The sequence below is a fragment of the Balaenoptera acutorostrata genome, chromosome 15 (assembly GCF_949987535.1).
Source record: "Balaenoptera acutorostrata chromosome 15, mBalAcu1.1, whole genome shotgun sequence".
Lineage (NCBI taxonomy): Eukaryota > Metazoa > Chordata > Mammalia > Artiodactyla > Balaenopteridae > Balaenoptera > Balaenoptera acutorostrata.
In genome coordinates this window covers 59,427,429-59,443,587 of record NC_080078.1, presented here as the reverse complement: position 1 = coordinate 59,443,587, position 16,159 = coordinate 59,427,429, and the positions used below count along the sequence as shown (strand labels likewise).

General features: G+C 38.7%; 1 protein-coding gene across 4 annotated transcripts in view; it reads right to left on the bottom strand.

Moving 5' to 3' along the window:
- The window catches only part of DNAAF9 (dynein axonemal assembly factor 9), a 148,242-nt gene that overhangs the window by 95,827 nt on the left and 36,256 nt on the right, over positions 1-16,159 (bottom strand). For all 4 annotated transcript variants that reach the window (XM_057528941.1, XM_057528942.1, XM_057528943.1 and 1 more), the window contains one exon: positions 4,882-4,959. In XM_057528941.1, coding sequence (XP_057384924.1) covers positions 4,882-4,959 — 78 coding nt within the window. The remainder of the gene's footprint in view (positions 1-4,881; positions 4,960-16,159) is intronic.

The following is a 16,159-nucleotide window of genomic DNA, read 5'->3' as shown; positions in this document are numbered from 1 at the left end:
TGAGGTACTAAATGGTAAAGTGACCTGAGGATGCGATACTAACAACTAGCAAAAGTGAAAATATATCTAGGTAAGAGATACCCAGAGCCTGTGTGGTTTCCACCAGACACACTATTCTTCAATTTTTCCCCAGCACAAACAGTGCATTTGTGGAAATGGATACTGTGTATGGAGGTAGAATCGGTTCGTTGGATCTGATGATGAAGAAGGGAAAGTCAATCTGCTCAGACTCCTGAAGGCCGAATCCAGAAGACAGGCCCAGATGGATATCAAGATCAGATAAGCAGCAGAAGTCTGCAAACCCCAAGAAACATGCCAGTGTGCCTTGGCCTTTGGCCACCAGGGAAGGATCCTGAACTTCAGACAGAACTCTTGCCCCTAGGCTGGCATCCAGCAGTGTCTGATCTCAGGTGACTCAAAGGGGGAAAAGAAGCTTAATTTCAATATTTAAAAGTATTTTTAAGAATTACACGAGGTAGGACTTCCCTGGTGGTGCAGTGGTTAAGAATCTGCCTGCCAATGCAGGGGACACAGGTTCAAGCCCTGGTCCGGGAAGATCCCACATGCTGCGGAGCAGCTAAGCCCATGTGCCACAACTACTGAGCCTGCGCTCTAGAGCCCATGCGCCACAACTACTGAGCCCACGTGCCACAACTATTGAAGCCCGTGCACCTAGAGCCTGTGCTTCACAACAAGAGAAGCCACTGCAATGAGAAGCCTGTGCACCACAATGAAGAGCTCCCACTCACTGCAACTAGAGAAAGCCCATGTACAGCAATGAAGACCCAATGCAGGGAGGGAGGGAGGGAGGGAGGAAGAAAAAGATTTAAAAGAAAAGAATTACATGATATAATAAATATAAGAAAATGAAAATACGTAAAATAATAACAACAACCAGTGAGACTACCATCTGAAGTTTCTAAGACACAGAACACAAATTATTTTACAAAGATGGAAATATACTCTGCTTTTTTACTTTTCTCACCAAACATATTTTGAACATCTTTCTAAATCACATCTCAGAGCAGTCTGCACTTTCTCTTTGCAGGATCTGACCAAGAAGCATGGAGCTGTAGGCTCCCTGGCCATCACAGAGCTGCCAACAGTGATTGACCAGTAAAAATTAAGGCCTAGATGCTAATTCTGACTATAAGATTACCAGTCTTAGCAAAGACAAAATACATGTGAACAGAAAATGCATTTGGATATTGAAGAGAAAAAGAGTTTTTAAAGAGAACTTTGGAGGCTATGAAGCAGCTAAGCAAGAGAAGAGAGAAGAAAAAAAAGTAGATTTTAAGAAGTAATATGGGTATAGATTGGCTTCCTTTTTAATAATTTTTTATAGGCACAAGTAATGACCTGAATTGCATTTTAACTTCTTTTGGTTGTTGGATTTGAATTTTATTAATACTTGTAGACTCACCACAGAGATCCCTGCACAAATTTATAGTCATTTTCATACATATTTATTTTATCCTACTTAGGGTTTACTGAGCTTCTTGATCTGTGGATTGATGTATTTCATCAATTTGGAAAGTTCTCAGACATTATCAACTTAAATTTCCAGCCCCATTTTCTCTCTAATCTCCCTTCTGGGACTCCAATGATCTACTATGCTAGATCATTTGACACTGTTTGGCAGACACTGGATGCTCTGTTCCACCCCTTTTGCTCTTTTTCTCTCTGTCCTTCAGTTTGGAAACTTTCTATTGACTTACCTTCAAGTTCACTGAACTTTTCTTCATTCATGTCTAATCTGATAAATTAGACAATCTAACAAATCCTCCATTTCTATACCATATATTTTTCATTTCTAGCATTTCCATTTGGTTCTTTTTATAGTTTTCAGGTCTCTGCTAAAATTCCTCAACTCTTCACACATGTTGTCCCATTTTGTTCCAGATTCTTTAGCACTTTTATCAGTTATTTAAACAGACCAAATTTTCTTGTTTCTTCCGGTCTTATAATTTTAAAAATATCATATGCCAGACATTTTGTATAAAAGACCAGTAAAAACAGTGGTAAATAGTACCATTTACCTCTAGGAAAGGGCCACTAGATCCCTTTCTTTTGTTAGGCCACTAAAGCAGGGATCTAAGTCAATTTGATCTATAATTGATCAGGGTCTGCGTTTTGTAGCATTTGTAGTTTGGTTTACTTCATCACTAAATTCAAGTATTTTGAGGGTGGGGTGTGAACTTTGATAAAGATTTTGCTCAGAGCACTGGGACAAGATTCTGGAAATCTCTTTGCATTTTATAGCTGAGCCACCAGCTTGCGGAATCATGGACAATCTCTCCCTGCTTTACAAGCTGGCTACCACTTTTCTGGGTGGCTAAGGAGTTCTCTTTGCTCTGTAGTCCCCTTGGCTCTGTCTGTGTAGAGAGATCCTTGCCTTGCTGCCTTGCACCCAGCCTTAAGAGGGCAGCTGCTTATACTCTGTAAAGACCTGGAATGCCTCCAAATGACTGCTCTCAGCTCTCCTGCGCTAATCCAGGTTATAGTTGAGTGTCAAGTACCTCAGGGGGGATGGTTCTCAGCGCTCCAGCCTGGCGCCTAGTCTTTGGTGGATTACTCCGAGCACTTGTGAAGACCTATGGTTTAGAGTTGAGGGGTAGGTGCTGACTCACTCACATACAGCCATTAAAAGCTCTTTAAAAGGTCAACTGATTTTTACTTATCCCTGTCTGTGATAGATTTCTCTTCCTCCTGCTGCTCCACTGGAAATGAGAACAGTGTCCTATGAAGGGCCCTACGTTTTTAGAAACAGAGTTCTTTGAGGCTTCCTTGCATCTTCAGCTCTCTAATGATTTTACACTATTATTTTGTTGCATATTCAGATTGTTTTGGTTATTAGGGTGAGAATAATGGTCTCTTTTGACTTTCTATATCCCTAACTGGGAGTGGAAAACCATGGTCATTTTTATTTCTTATTTTGTGAACAGCCAATTCCAGTTGTCTCCCAGTTCCCCACTGTTGTATTTTTCTTACCAATTTGTAAGAGCTCTCCATAGTGTAGTGGGTATAAATGTACTCAATCATATTTTGGTATAAGAAATATCACCTTACTTTATTCTTTCTAAATAAAATTAAATCTGGCCCTGAGTCCTCCTCACTCTTCCTGCTAGATGGGGAGTCCACTATCAGACATTAAAAGGGCTTCCTTTCTACTTCTTCATGGTACCACCTAATAATACCAAGCTCACTGGAAGTCAGAAAACCAGGAAATGGCCTGGTCTACAGCCCATGATGACTACCACTGCTGCTTCTTCAGTTGCATGATGTCACTGCTGTTCTAGGTGTAATTAAAGATGCTCTCTTGAGTGGTCCCATTCCACTGACTCCAGAGATGCTTGCGATGTTCTCAAAACTACAATGCTATGTCTAGCTTCCGTGTGTGACCTGAAGCGTCCTCACATTCAGGGCACTGCATGCAAGTGGGGCATGGGTCCCAGATACTATGCAGAAACTCCTAAACTACTTACCTCTTTTATTTGTCTGTAGTTAAATTTTATTTAACATCCTTACATTCTTTTTTCCTTTTTTTTTTTTTTGTGGTCATGCCACGCAGCTTGCGGGATCTTAGTTCCCCTTCCAGGGATTGAACCCGGGCCCCTGGCAGTGGAAGCACAGAGTCCTAGCCACTAGACCGCCAGGGAATTACCATCATTCTTACACTCTTACTGTTGTAATTTTTGCATTTTCACTTTTTCCCATAATTAGGCAAGCCATGGATTGATGATGATGATTAGGTCTTTTTAAAGAACAAAAAGTTCAGGTTTTAATTTTCTTTTATATTCCTATTTTATTAGAAATGTTTAACGGAATGGATGTTCAATTTCATCAAATGCCTTTTCGGCATCTATGGAGTTATCATAAATGGTTCTAAGGAGAAAAATCAGTAGTGATTACATTAATAGATTTCCTGATATTAAATTAAATACTAAGCCCTTAATAAACTCTGCTTTATCACAGAATGTTCTTTTAATATGATACTGTTTGCTACCATTTTACTTAAAGTATAGGCATTAATATTCATGAGACTGATGTGCAGTCTTCATTTTTTGAATTAGTTTTGTTGGGTCTTGATTTAACAGCTCATTTCATTAAAAGGCTACATACAAGCTGTTCTTTTTCCATGCATATCCATCCATGACCCCTGAGAGACCCTACTGAGCTGTTTAAACAAAGTACTTATACCTTAGTTTTGCTTGTTGCTCCTCATTGCAAATTGCTTTGCCCACTGTGAATTTTTTCTTCAAAGTTCAGATGAAAAATTAATGCCTGACCCTTTAATCCAGGAGTTAGTAAATTATGGCCTGCTGGCAGGCCATATATTTTTATAAATAAAGTTTCCTTGGAACACAGACACACTCGTTCGTTAAAGCATTGTCTATAATGGCATTGCTGAGTAGTTTGAACAGAGACACAGGGCCCACAAGGCCTAAAATGTTACTGTCTACCCCTTTACAGAAAAACGTTGCCAACCCCTGTCTAATCCTTGATTCCTTTAAGGCATACACCAACTTTTTAATCTTTTCATGCCAGAGAAAGAGTGCAAAAAGACACCCTCTTTACTGTTTTTCTAAAGTCCAGCCCAACGGAAAGAATGTCTTTAGGTGAAAACCTAAATCTTGGACCAGGCAGGCAGCCTTGGTCTCATCTCAGGTGAGGTTTCCTCAGAGTGGAAGAGGTAGTGTCTCTTTTCCAGGTCCCCTTCCACTCCCCAAGAAGATCAAGATAATAATTGGGGAAGAAACTGCTTAATTCTTTGACTAAAGCAAACTAAAATATATCCTGCATTTCTACAAGTTAAATACCAGTAGTGGATAATTGAGCTGATTCTAATATTTATAAGTTAAATACAGTGTGGCTCCTTACTTCTGAAAGCAAACTCTCCAGAGACATAGGATCCATCTTGCTGTAGACATTCCATAGATTCAAACTCACATCCTGCAACTGCAACACAAGGGGAAAAACATTGAAATAACTGAGTCAGTATCATTAGGACGATCAGAATTATTTCCTGACATTTAGAAATGACTATCTTGGTGAAAACTCAGTGATTAGAATAATAAATAAAAATTTTATATTATATTAGAACCTATACATATTAATAAATGTGTCCCATTCAAGGAAACTATCTGTTCAGAGACTTTGGTATATCTTTTGAATATCTTCAATGATGGGCATATATATATTTATATACATATACACACAAAAATATTTTGTCTTTGTTTAGAATAAAATTTTAATTAAAATAATACATTCCTATAGTTTTAAAAAATCAAATACTAGTCCTAAAGGCTTGTAATAAAAAAATTTTAATCCCTACTCCAACCTTTCACAAACCTCCGCTAGTCTTAATCCTCAGAGACAACCACTTTGAAATCTTTTAACATTTTCTTTTTGGTAATTACCTCCATATTTTGATATAAGCTTCTATCACTATTTCTTGATTTATCAATTTAGAAATTAAATACTGACTTATGGCAAAGATGTAGCTCTGCTACGCTTATCCCCATTCTCATACGTTTTCTCACATATACACCTTAACATTATCTAATATCATAATATGACTTTTTTGGTTATACCAGTAGTTATTGTTTATAATATTAAGAATATATATATATATATATATATATATATATATAAATATATATATATAATATAAAATTTACTGCAGGCCAAGTGCATACCATACTCATATTTGCTTTCTTAAACAAATTTTGTTTTTCCAAGAGCTACCAACAGCTTCATTCTTTTCACTTGTGTAATTAAAAAAATCAATCCTAAAATTTTTTCTACCTTTCCCACTTAATTTGCTAGTATGCTTACACTAGGGTTTCTCAATAGCAACACTACTGTCATTTTGGGCCAGTTATTCCTTTGTTGTGAGGGACTGCCCTGTGCATTGCCTCGTGCAAAATCCCTGGCCTCTACTCACTAGATGCCTACAACCCACCCCCCAGCCCCGGTCCAGGCAAATCAAAAGCATGTCCAAATATTGCCAAGTGACTTGTGGGGAGGGTGAGGATGGGACAGCAAAATCACCCCAATTGAGAACCACTGGCTTAAAGGTATCAGATAATCTATCATTTCTTTTACTTCTTGCTTCATTTTGGGATGCCTGTTATGTAAGCTTGCTGTGCAACTGCAACTTTCACTATGAGACTTCTCTTTGCTATCATCCTGGTGCTCTCACGTGCTGGATCTGATTTCATGGCTTAATTTGTCTCCTGTTCCTTGGTTAACTTGTTTGCTGGAGAACATCCTCCAACAGCTTTCTAAGAAAAGATTAATGGGAGGAAATTGTTTTTAGCTTTAAAATGTCTTTATTCTGTCCTTACGACTAATTTGGCAATCACTGATGCTCTTTCTATTCTTCTGTATTCTTTAGTCTCTCTGTGCTTCATCTTGGATAGTTTCTACTGCTATGGCTTCACATTCACTAATCTTTTCTTTGGCAGAGTCTAATTTAATGTTACTGCCATCCAGTGTATTTTTTCATCTTAGATATTGCAATTTTCGCTTCTAGAAGTTCAATCTGAGTCTTTTATGTTTTCTGTTTCTGTTCAACACGTTCAGTCTTTCCTCTAGCTTCTTGAACATATGGAACAGTGAGAATAACTGTTTTAATGTCCTTGTCTGCTAATTCTAACATTTCTGTCAATTTTAGGTCAATTTTGATGAACTGATTACCTTACTATCAGTCATGTATTCCCACTTCTTTGTAAACTGATAATCTTTGGATGCCAGACACTGTGAATTTTACCTTGTTGGGTGCTAGATATTTTTGTATTCCTATAAATATTCTTGTGATTTGTTCTGGAATGCAGTTACTTGGAAACAGTTTGATCCTTTCAGTTCTTGCTTTTATAAATTGTTAGGAGGGTCCAGAGCAGTGCTCAGACAAGGGCTGATAATTCCCCACAGGAAACAAAACCCTCCTGAGGACTCTATCCAATGCCCCCTGTGAATTATGCATTTTTCGAGTCAAACTGGTGGGAACAGGTACTATTCCCAGCTCTGAGCATGCATCAGGCACTGTTCTGGAATACTTTTCAGATATTTTTTTCTTCCTCCACTTTCAGTAGTTACATCACACATGAACACATAGATCAATAGTCTGTTGAATGCTTGGGATGTGGGGGTGGGGAGAAAGAGGAATCTTGGCAGATCTTGGGAGTTCTGTTTTGGAGCAAATATTTCCTCTTTAGTACTCCAGCCGTCTTGGTCTCACCAGACTCTCAGCTCCATCTACTCAGCTCAGGAAGTGCATTGGGATCTACCTGGGTACCCCCTTCCTGTGCCATGGCCTGGAAATTTTCTCAAAGTACAGCTGACCCTTGAATGAGGGGGTTTGGGGAACTGGCTCTCTGTGCAGTCGAAAATCCATGGATTCAACCAACTGTGGATCGTGTAGTATTATAGTATTTACTACTGAAAAAAATCTGCATATAAGTGGACCTATGCAGTTCAAACTCCTGTTGTTTAAGGGTCAACTGTAGTAAGCTAGGACATTCATGGGGCTCACCTTGTTTATTTCTCTCTCTCAAGGGAATCACTATTCCTCATTGCCTGATGTCTAGTGTCTTGAAAACCATTGCCTCACATGTTTTGTTTAATGTTTGTTTGTTTTGGTTGGGGAAGGAGAGAAATCAAGTTTCTGTTGTGTTATTGCATAAGACTTATTTTTTCTGCTTTTCATGATATTCTTTAATCATCAGTGTTCAAAAAAGGCATAGATAGATTTAAGGTTTTTCTACTCTCATTGAGGCTTGCTAAAAGCTTTTCTTTTTATCACTGGAAATGTTTACTTTTTTTTTTTTTTTAATTTCCTCCCTTCTGATATCTCTGCTCTATTTTTCTAGAACTCCTACTTAATGGCTATCAAACCTCATGGATAAGTTCTCTATGACTTTTAAGTTTTTTCTTGTATTTTCTACCTCTTTTATTTCTAAACTTTTATATTTTGAGATTTTCCTAACTTTACCTCCCAACTTCTCTGTTAATTTTATCAATTATCATTTTCCAGAGCTCATATTTTCCTTATATTCATTTATCACAAAATAACACTTATTCTAATAAGGCACCAAATCTTACATTTCTCCAGGCATCCTAAGGAGAGTTTTGTATCTTAACTTTTCCTCTATATCATAAATCATCTTTGGCCTTAATCAATCAGTTTTAAAAGAATCTTGATCTTTTTCTTTCGAATTACAGGTATTTAATCAAATGTGTGGTGAACTTTCACTGCCTGTTTATATTTTCAAATGAAAAGGCTGATTGGAAGCTTTCTGCTCTCAGCAGAGCTTGTCAACTACCAGTTTTATAGGGAGAGTAGACAGGCAGGAGGCAGTTATTATAGGATCTCTACTCCCTCATATTCTAAGTGTGAAAGTGTAGATAGAGAGCTTTACCCTCAGCCATCAAAAGCTACACTACCCAATGAGTTCTCTTTGTTTTTTCAGTTTCTATAGAGAAACCCCACCCATCCACTCAGCTTGTTCCTTGTTTTTCCTAGTGGGTGGCAGTTGGTAAATTTCTGGTTGTTTATCACTCGGGAGGTGGGGAGGACGACACAGACTACTACATAACCTTCAATTAATTCATTTTTGATATCACCAATTTCCATTCTCTATCCTCCATTTTATCACCTTCTTCCTCACTGACTTAACCTATTTGGCTCCTTCCTCTGTACTGTGGAACAGGTTTACAAGTGTGTCAACTGATTAGATTTTTGAGGTACTGAATTTGATTTCTATTTTTAAAATTTATTTATTTATATTGAAGTATAGTTGATGTGCAAAATCATGTAAGTTACAAGTGTACAATATAGTGATTCACAATTTTTAAAGCTTATACTGCATTTACAGTTATTATAAAATATTGGCTATATTCCCTGTGCTGTACAATATATCCTTGTAGCTTATTTTATAAATAATAGTTTGTACCTCTTATTCCCCTACCCCTAATATTGCTCCTCCCCACTGGTAACAACTAGTTAGTTCTTTATATCTGTGAGTCTATTTCTTTTTCATTTTATTCACTAGTTTGTTGTATTTTTTAGATTCCACATAAAATGATATCATATTTGTCTTTCTCTGACTTATTTCACTTAGCATAATACCATCCAAATCCATCCATGTTGTTGCAAATGGCAAGTTTTCATTCTTTTTTTATGGCTGAGCAGTATTCCATTGTATATATTATATACACCATATCTTCTTTATCCATTCATCTACTGATGGACACTTAGGTTGCTTCCATATATTGACAACTGTAAATAATGTTGCTGTGAACACTGGGGTGCATGTATCTTTTTGAGTTAGAGTTTTGGGGTTTTTTTTCGAATGTATACCCAGGAGTGGAATTGCTGGGATATAAGATAGTTATATTTTTAGTTTTTTGAGGAACCTCCATACTGTTTTCCACAGTGGCTCTACCAATTTACATTTCCACCAACGGTGTATGATGGGTTCCCTTTTCTCCACATCCTCACCAACATTTATTTGTGTTCTTTTCGATGACAGTCATTCTGACAAATGTGAGGTGATATCTCATTGTGGTTTTGAGTTGCATTTCCCTGATGATAGCGATGTTGAGCATCTTTTCACATGCCTGTTGGCCATCTGTATGTCTTCTTTGGGGAAATGTCTGTTTAGGACTTCTGCCCATTTTTTGATTGGGTTGTTTGTTTTTTGGATGTGGAGTTGTATGAGCTTTTTATATATTCTGGATATTAATTCTTATCAGTTGTATCATTTGCAAATATCTTCTCCCATTCACTAGGTTTTCATTTTGTTGATGGTTTCCTTTGCTGTGCAAAAGCTTTTAAGTTCAATTAGGTCTGACTTGTTTATTTTTAATTTGTTTATTTTATTTGCTGTTACTTCCTTTGCATTAGGAGGCAGATCCAAAAAACTATTGCTACAATTTATGTCAGAGTGTTCTGCCTAGGTTTTCCTCTAGGGGTTTTATGGTTTCCAGCCTTACACTTAGGTCTTTAATCCACTTTGAGTTTATTTTTGTATATGGTGTTAGACAATGTTCTAATTTCATTCTTTTACATGTAGCTGTCTAGTTTTCCCAGCACCACTTATTGGAGACTGTCTTCTTTCCATTGTATATTCTTGCCTCTTTTGATGTAGATTAATTGCCCATAAGTGCATGGGTTTACTGCTGGGCTCTCTATTCTGTTCCATTGATCTATGTGTCTGTGTTCCAGTACCATACTGCTGTTATTACTGCAGCTTTGTAGTACAGTCTGAAGTCAGGGACTGTGATTCCTCCAGCTCTGTTCTTCTTTCTCAAGACTGTTTTGGCTCTTTGGGGTCTACTGTGTTTCCATACAAATTTTAAAATTATTTGCTCTAGTTCCATGAAAAATGCCATTGGTATTTTGACAGGGATTGAACCGAATCCGTAGATTGCCTAGGGTAGTATGGTCATTTTAACAATATTACTTCTTCCAATCCAAGACCACGGTATATATCTTTCCATTTGGGTCATCTTTAATTTCTTTCATCAGTGTCGTACAGTTTTCTGAGAATAGGTCTTTTACCTCTTTAGGTAGATTTATTCCTAGGTATTTTATTCTTTTTGATGCAATGGTAGATGGGATTGTTTCCTTAATTTCTCTTTGTGATAGTTCATTGTTAGTGTACAGAAATGCAACAGATTTCTGTATATTAATTTTGTAACCTGCAACTTCACCAAATTCATTGATGAGCTCTAGCAGTTTTCTGGTAGTGTCTTTAGGATTTTCTATGTATAGTATTATGTCATCCGCAAACAGTGAAAGCTTTACTTCTTCCTTTCCAATTTGGATTCCTTTTTTGTCATAAATGGCCTTTATTATGTTGAGGTATGCTCCCTCTATGCCCACTTTTTGGAGGGTTTTTAATCATAAACGGATATTGAATTTTGCCTTTTCTGCATCTGTTGAGATGATCATATGGTTTTTAGTCTTCAACTTGTTAATGTGATGTATCACACTGATTGATTTGCAGATACTGAAAATTTCCATTGATAGATCCCACTTGATCATGATGTATGATCCTTTTAATGTGCTGTTGGATTCAGTTGATGATTTTGTTGACGATTTTTGCATCTATGTTCATCAGTGATACTGGCCCATTATTTTCTTTTTTTATGATATCTTAGTCTGGTTTTGGTATCAGGTGATGTTGGCCTCATAGAATGATTTTGGAAGTGTTCCTTCTCTGCAATTTTCTGGAATAGTTTCAGAAGGACAGGTGTTAATTCTTCTCTAAATGTTTGGTAGAACTTACCTGTAAAGCCATCTGGTCCTGGACTATTGTTTTCTGGGAGTGTTTTTGTTTTGTTTTGTTTTTTGTTTGTTTTTGATTCAATTTTAGTAGTGGTAATTGGTCTGTTCATATTTTTTATTTCTTCCTGGTTCAGTCTTGGGAGATTGTACCTTTTTAAGAATTGGTCCATTTCTTCTAGTTTGTCCATTTTATTGATGTATAGTTGCTCGTAGTGGTCTCTTATGATCCTTTGTATTCCTGTAGTGTCAGCTGTAACTTCTTCTTTTTCATTTCTGGTGTTATTGATTTGGGCCCTCTCCCTTTTTTCTTGATGAGTCTGGCTAAAGACTCATCAATTTTATCTTTTCAAAGAACCAGCTTTTAGCTTCATCTATCTTTTCTATTTTTTAAAAAATCTCTATTTCATTTATTTCTGCCATCTTCATGACTTTTTTCCTTCCACTAACGTTGGGTTTTGTTTGTTCTTCTTTCTCTAGCTCCTTTAGGTGTAAGGTTAGGTTGTTTATTTGAGATTTTTCTTGTTTCCTGAGGTAAGCTTGTATCGCTACAAACTTCCCCCTTAGAACTGCTTTTGCTGTGTCCCATAGGTTTTGGATCATCATGTTTTCATTTTCATTTGTCTCTAGGTAATTTTTTATTTCCTTTTTGATTTCTTCAGTGATCCATTCATTGTTTAGTAGCATATTGTTAACGCTCCATGTGTTTTGTGGTTTTTGCAGTTTTTTTCCTTGTAGTTGGTTTCTAGTCAGCGTTGTGGTTGGAAAAGATGCTTGATATGATTTCAATTTTCTTAAATTTACCAAGGCTTGTTTTGTGGCCTAGTATGTGACCTATCCTGGAGAATGTTCCATGGGCACTTGAAAAGAATGTGTATTCTGCTGCTTTTGGATGGAATGCTCTATATCAATTAAGTCTATTTGGTCTAATGTGTCATTTAAGGCCAGTGCTTCCTTATTGATTTTCTGTCTGGATGATCTGTCCATTGATGTAAGCGGGGTGTTAAAGTCCTCTGCTATTATTGTGTTACTGTTAATTTCTCCCTTTATGTCCATTAATATTTGCTTTATTTAGGTGCTCCTATGTTGGGTGCGTATATAATTGGTATATCTTCTCCTTGGATTGATTCCTTGATTATTATGTAGTGTCCTTCTTCGTCTCTTATAACAGCCTTTATTTTAGGGTCTATTTTGTCTGATATAAGTATTGCTACCCTGGCTTTCTGTTAATTTCCATTTGCATGGAATACCTTTATCCATCCCCTCACTTTCAGTCTGTGTGTGTCTTTAGACCTGAAGTGAAGCCTCTTGTAGGCAGCATATATAAAGGTCTTGTTTTTGTATCCATTCAGCTACTCTGTGTCTTCTGATTGGAGCAGTCAGTCCATTTACATTTAAGGTAATTATTGATATGTATGTTCTTATTGCCATTTTGTTAATTGTTTTGGGATTGCATTTGTAGGTCTTTTTTCCCCTTTTTCTTCTTTTGTTCTCTTGTGACTTGGTGACTATCTTTAGTGTTATGTTTGGATTTTTCTTTTTTGTGTATATGCATTACAGACTTTTAGTTTGTGGTTACCATGAGGTTTTTATATAGCAATCTATTTACATACTTGATTGTTTTAAGTTGTTGATCTCTTAATTTCAAATGCATTTTAACAATCCCACAGTTTGTACTCTCCTCCCCTCACTATGACTGTTTTTGGTATCTGTTGGGAAAATTAATAAAGTTGTCTTGTTCAGACTTCAGATGCAGAAGCAGGCCTCTGACTGACCCATGACCCAGCCTGGACTGCACGCTTGCTTGCACACCTAACAATTGCTGCTAGCAAGGCAAGTAGCACTCACAATAAGAAAGGGAGGGCTTCCCTGGTGGCGCAGTGGTTGAGAATCTGCCTGCCAATGCAGGGGACACGGGTTCGAGCCCTGGTCTGGGAAGATCCCACATGCCGCGGAACAACTGGGCCCGTAAGCCACAACTACTGAGCCTGCACGTCTGGAGCCTGTGCTCTGCAACAAGAGGTCGCGACAGTGAGAGGCCCGTGCACCGCGATGAAGAGTGGCCCCCGCTTGCCGCAACTAAAGAAAGCCCTTGCACAGAAACGAAGACCCAACACACCCAAAAATAAATAAATAAATAAATAAATTTAAAGTACGTGCCGAAAAAACCAAGAATTAAAAAAAAAAAATAAAGAAAGGGAGTGGGTCTTGGAATTTCTTGAGCCCTGGGACCTGGCCAGTCCCCTGGGGTCTGGAAAATCTTGTGACCCACATGGTGAAACAAACAGCATTGCTAAAGTAAATCCAGAGCTGCATTTTGGCACGCAAACTGATACCAGTTTGTGGCCTGGAATTACAAATGGAAGCCCCTGGAACTCTGATCTGAAGTCTCACCCATGGGATGGATGCACCGCCCGGGACCTTTCCCAACTGGGGCTCCAGACTGCTGTTACTCAGGACTTCCCAGCTGCTGTTTGGATCTGGAAGTAGGTGTCGGCCCAATTCTGTGATGTATATATACCGTGTTATGTTTCTCTAATATTCTTATTTCTTTCCTTCTAATGATTGTATATTAAAATTAAGCTAACTCATCTTTCATTAAAGGATTAAAGCTGTTTGTGTGAAACAAGTGGTTATTTTGCCAGCGAATCCAACAAACCTTAAAACCGAAAGCAGGCTTTCGGCAAAACAACATCACATTTTACATCTAATTCTTCTGTGTATCCCTTAAGTGCTTATTGTGTATATTTGTGGATATTGTGGATTTTACTACTTTTGTCTTTTCAGCTTTCTACTAGGTTTGTGCATGGATGATTTCCTATCTTTACTGTATGTTTTCCTTTACTGATGAGCTTTTTCATTTCATAATTTTCATGTTTCTAGTTGTGGCCTTTTCTTTTTCACCGAGAGAAGTTCTTTAACATTGGTTGTAAAGCTGGTTTGCTGGTGAACTCTTTTAGCTTTTGCTTGTCTGTAAAGCGTTTGCTCTCACCAACAAATATGCATGAGAGCCTTACTGAGTAGTGTATTTGTGCTTGTAGGTTTTTCCCTTTTGTCACTTTAAATTTATCATGGCACTCCCTTCTGGCCTGCAGAGTTTCTGCTGAAAAATCAGCTCACAGCTTTATGGGAGTTCCCTTGTATGTTATTTGTTCCTTTTGTCTTGCCACTTTTAATATTCTCTCTTTAATTTTTGCCATTTTAATTATAATGTGTCTTGGTGTGTTCCTCTTTGGGTTAATCCTGTATGGGACTCTGCATTTCCTGGATGTGGATAACTGTAACCTATTCCAGGTTAGGGAAGTTTTCACCTATTATGTCTTCAAGTATGTTCTTAGCACCTTTCTCTCTCTCTTCTCCTTCTAAGACCCCTATAATGCAAATATTAGTGCGCTTGATGTTGTCCCAGAGGTCTCTTAAACTGTCTTCATTTCATTCTTTTTTCTGTTCAGCATCAGTGATTTCCACTACTTTGTCTTCCAGCTCGCTGATTCATTCTTCTGTATCACTTAATATACTGATGATTCCTTCTAATGTATTTTTCATTTCCGTTATTGTATTCTTCATCTCTGGCTGTTCTTTATATTTTCTAACTCTTTGTTAAAAACTTCTAATTTCTCGCTCTGTGCATCCATTCTTCACCCACATTCTTTTTTTTTTTTAATTTAATTTATTTTTTTGGCTGTGTTGGGTCTTCGTTGCCACGCACGGGCTTTCTTTAGTTGTGGCGAGTGGGGGCTACTCTTCTTTGCGGTGCGCAGGCTTCTCATTGTGGTGGCTTCTCTTGTTGAGGAGCACGGGCTCTAGGTGTGCAGGCTTCAGTAGTTGTGGCTCGCGGGCTCTAGAGCACAGGCTCAGTAGTTGTGGCCCATGGGCTTAGATGCTCTGCGGCATGTGGGATCTTCCTGGACCAGGGATCAAACCCGTGTCCCCTGCATTGGCAGGATGATTCTTAACCACTGAGCCACCAGGGAAGCCCCACCCACATTCTTTGATCATCTTTATGATCATTACCCTGCACTCTTTCTTGGGAAGATTGTCTTTTTCACTTCACTTAATTCATCTTCTGGGGTTTTATCTTATTCCTTTGACTGGAACATGTTCCTCTGTCACCTCATTTTGCCTAAGTTGCTGTTTGTATTTTTATTTATCTGGTAGGTTAATTATGTTTCCCAACTTTGGAGAAGTGGTCTTCTGTAGGAGACATCCTATGCATCCCGGCAGTGCACTCCCCTCATCACCCAAGCTATATGCTCTAGGGGTTCTCCCATGAGGGCTGTGTGGGTCCTTCTTTTGTAGAGGGCTATTTGGGTGATGTGGTAGGCTTTGTGGGCGCCTGGTCCAGTTGGTTGCCAGGCCCTGCCTTGTGCAGAGGCTGCCGGCTGCTGGTTGGTGGGGCTGGAAAACCTCAGGGAGCCCCAGAACTAGTGCTGGCTCACTGGTAGGTAGAGTCAGGGTCCAGAAGACTCCAGGGCTGTTGCCTGTCCACTGATGGGTGAAGCCAGGTCCTGGAGTTAGTACCAGACTACTGGCAGGCAGACCTGGGTCCTGGAGTCTGGTTTCTAGGCCTAGGGATCCCAGATGCAGACAGATCACTGGTGTGTGTGTGTGTGTGGGGGGGGGGTCCTGACACAGTTGGGTTTGGGGTCCGGGGTGTCCTGAAGCTTGTATTTGGCTGCTAGTGGGCAGGAGGCCGGGGCCAAAATGGTCTCAGGGCAGGGTCTGGCCTGCTTTGGGCAGGCTGGATTCACAGGCTGTGGGAGTCTGGTTTTCTTGCAGCTGGTGTCTGCCCCTTGGTTGGTGAGACTGGTCCAAAGGCCGCAGCAGGCTTCCTGGAGGGCAGGGCTGGGGCCCAGAGGATTCTGG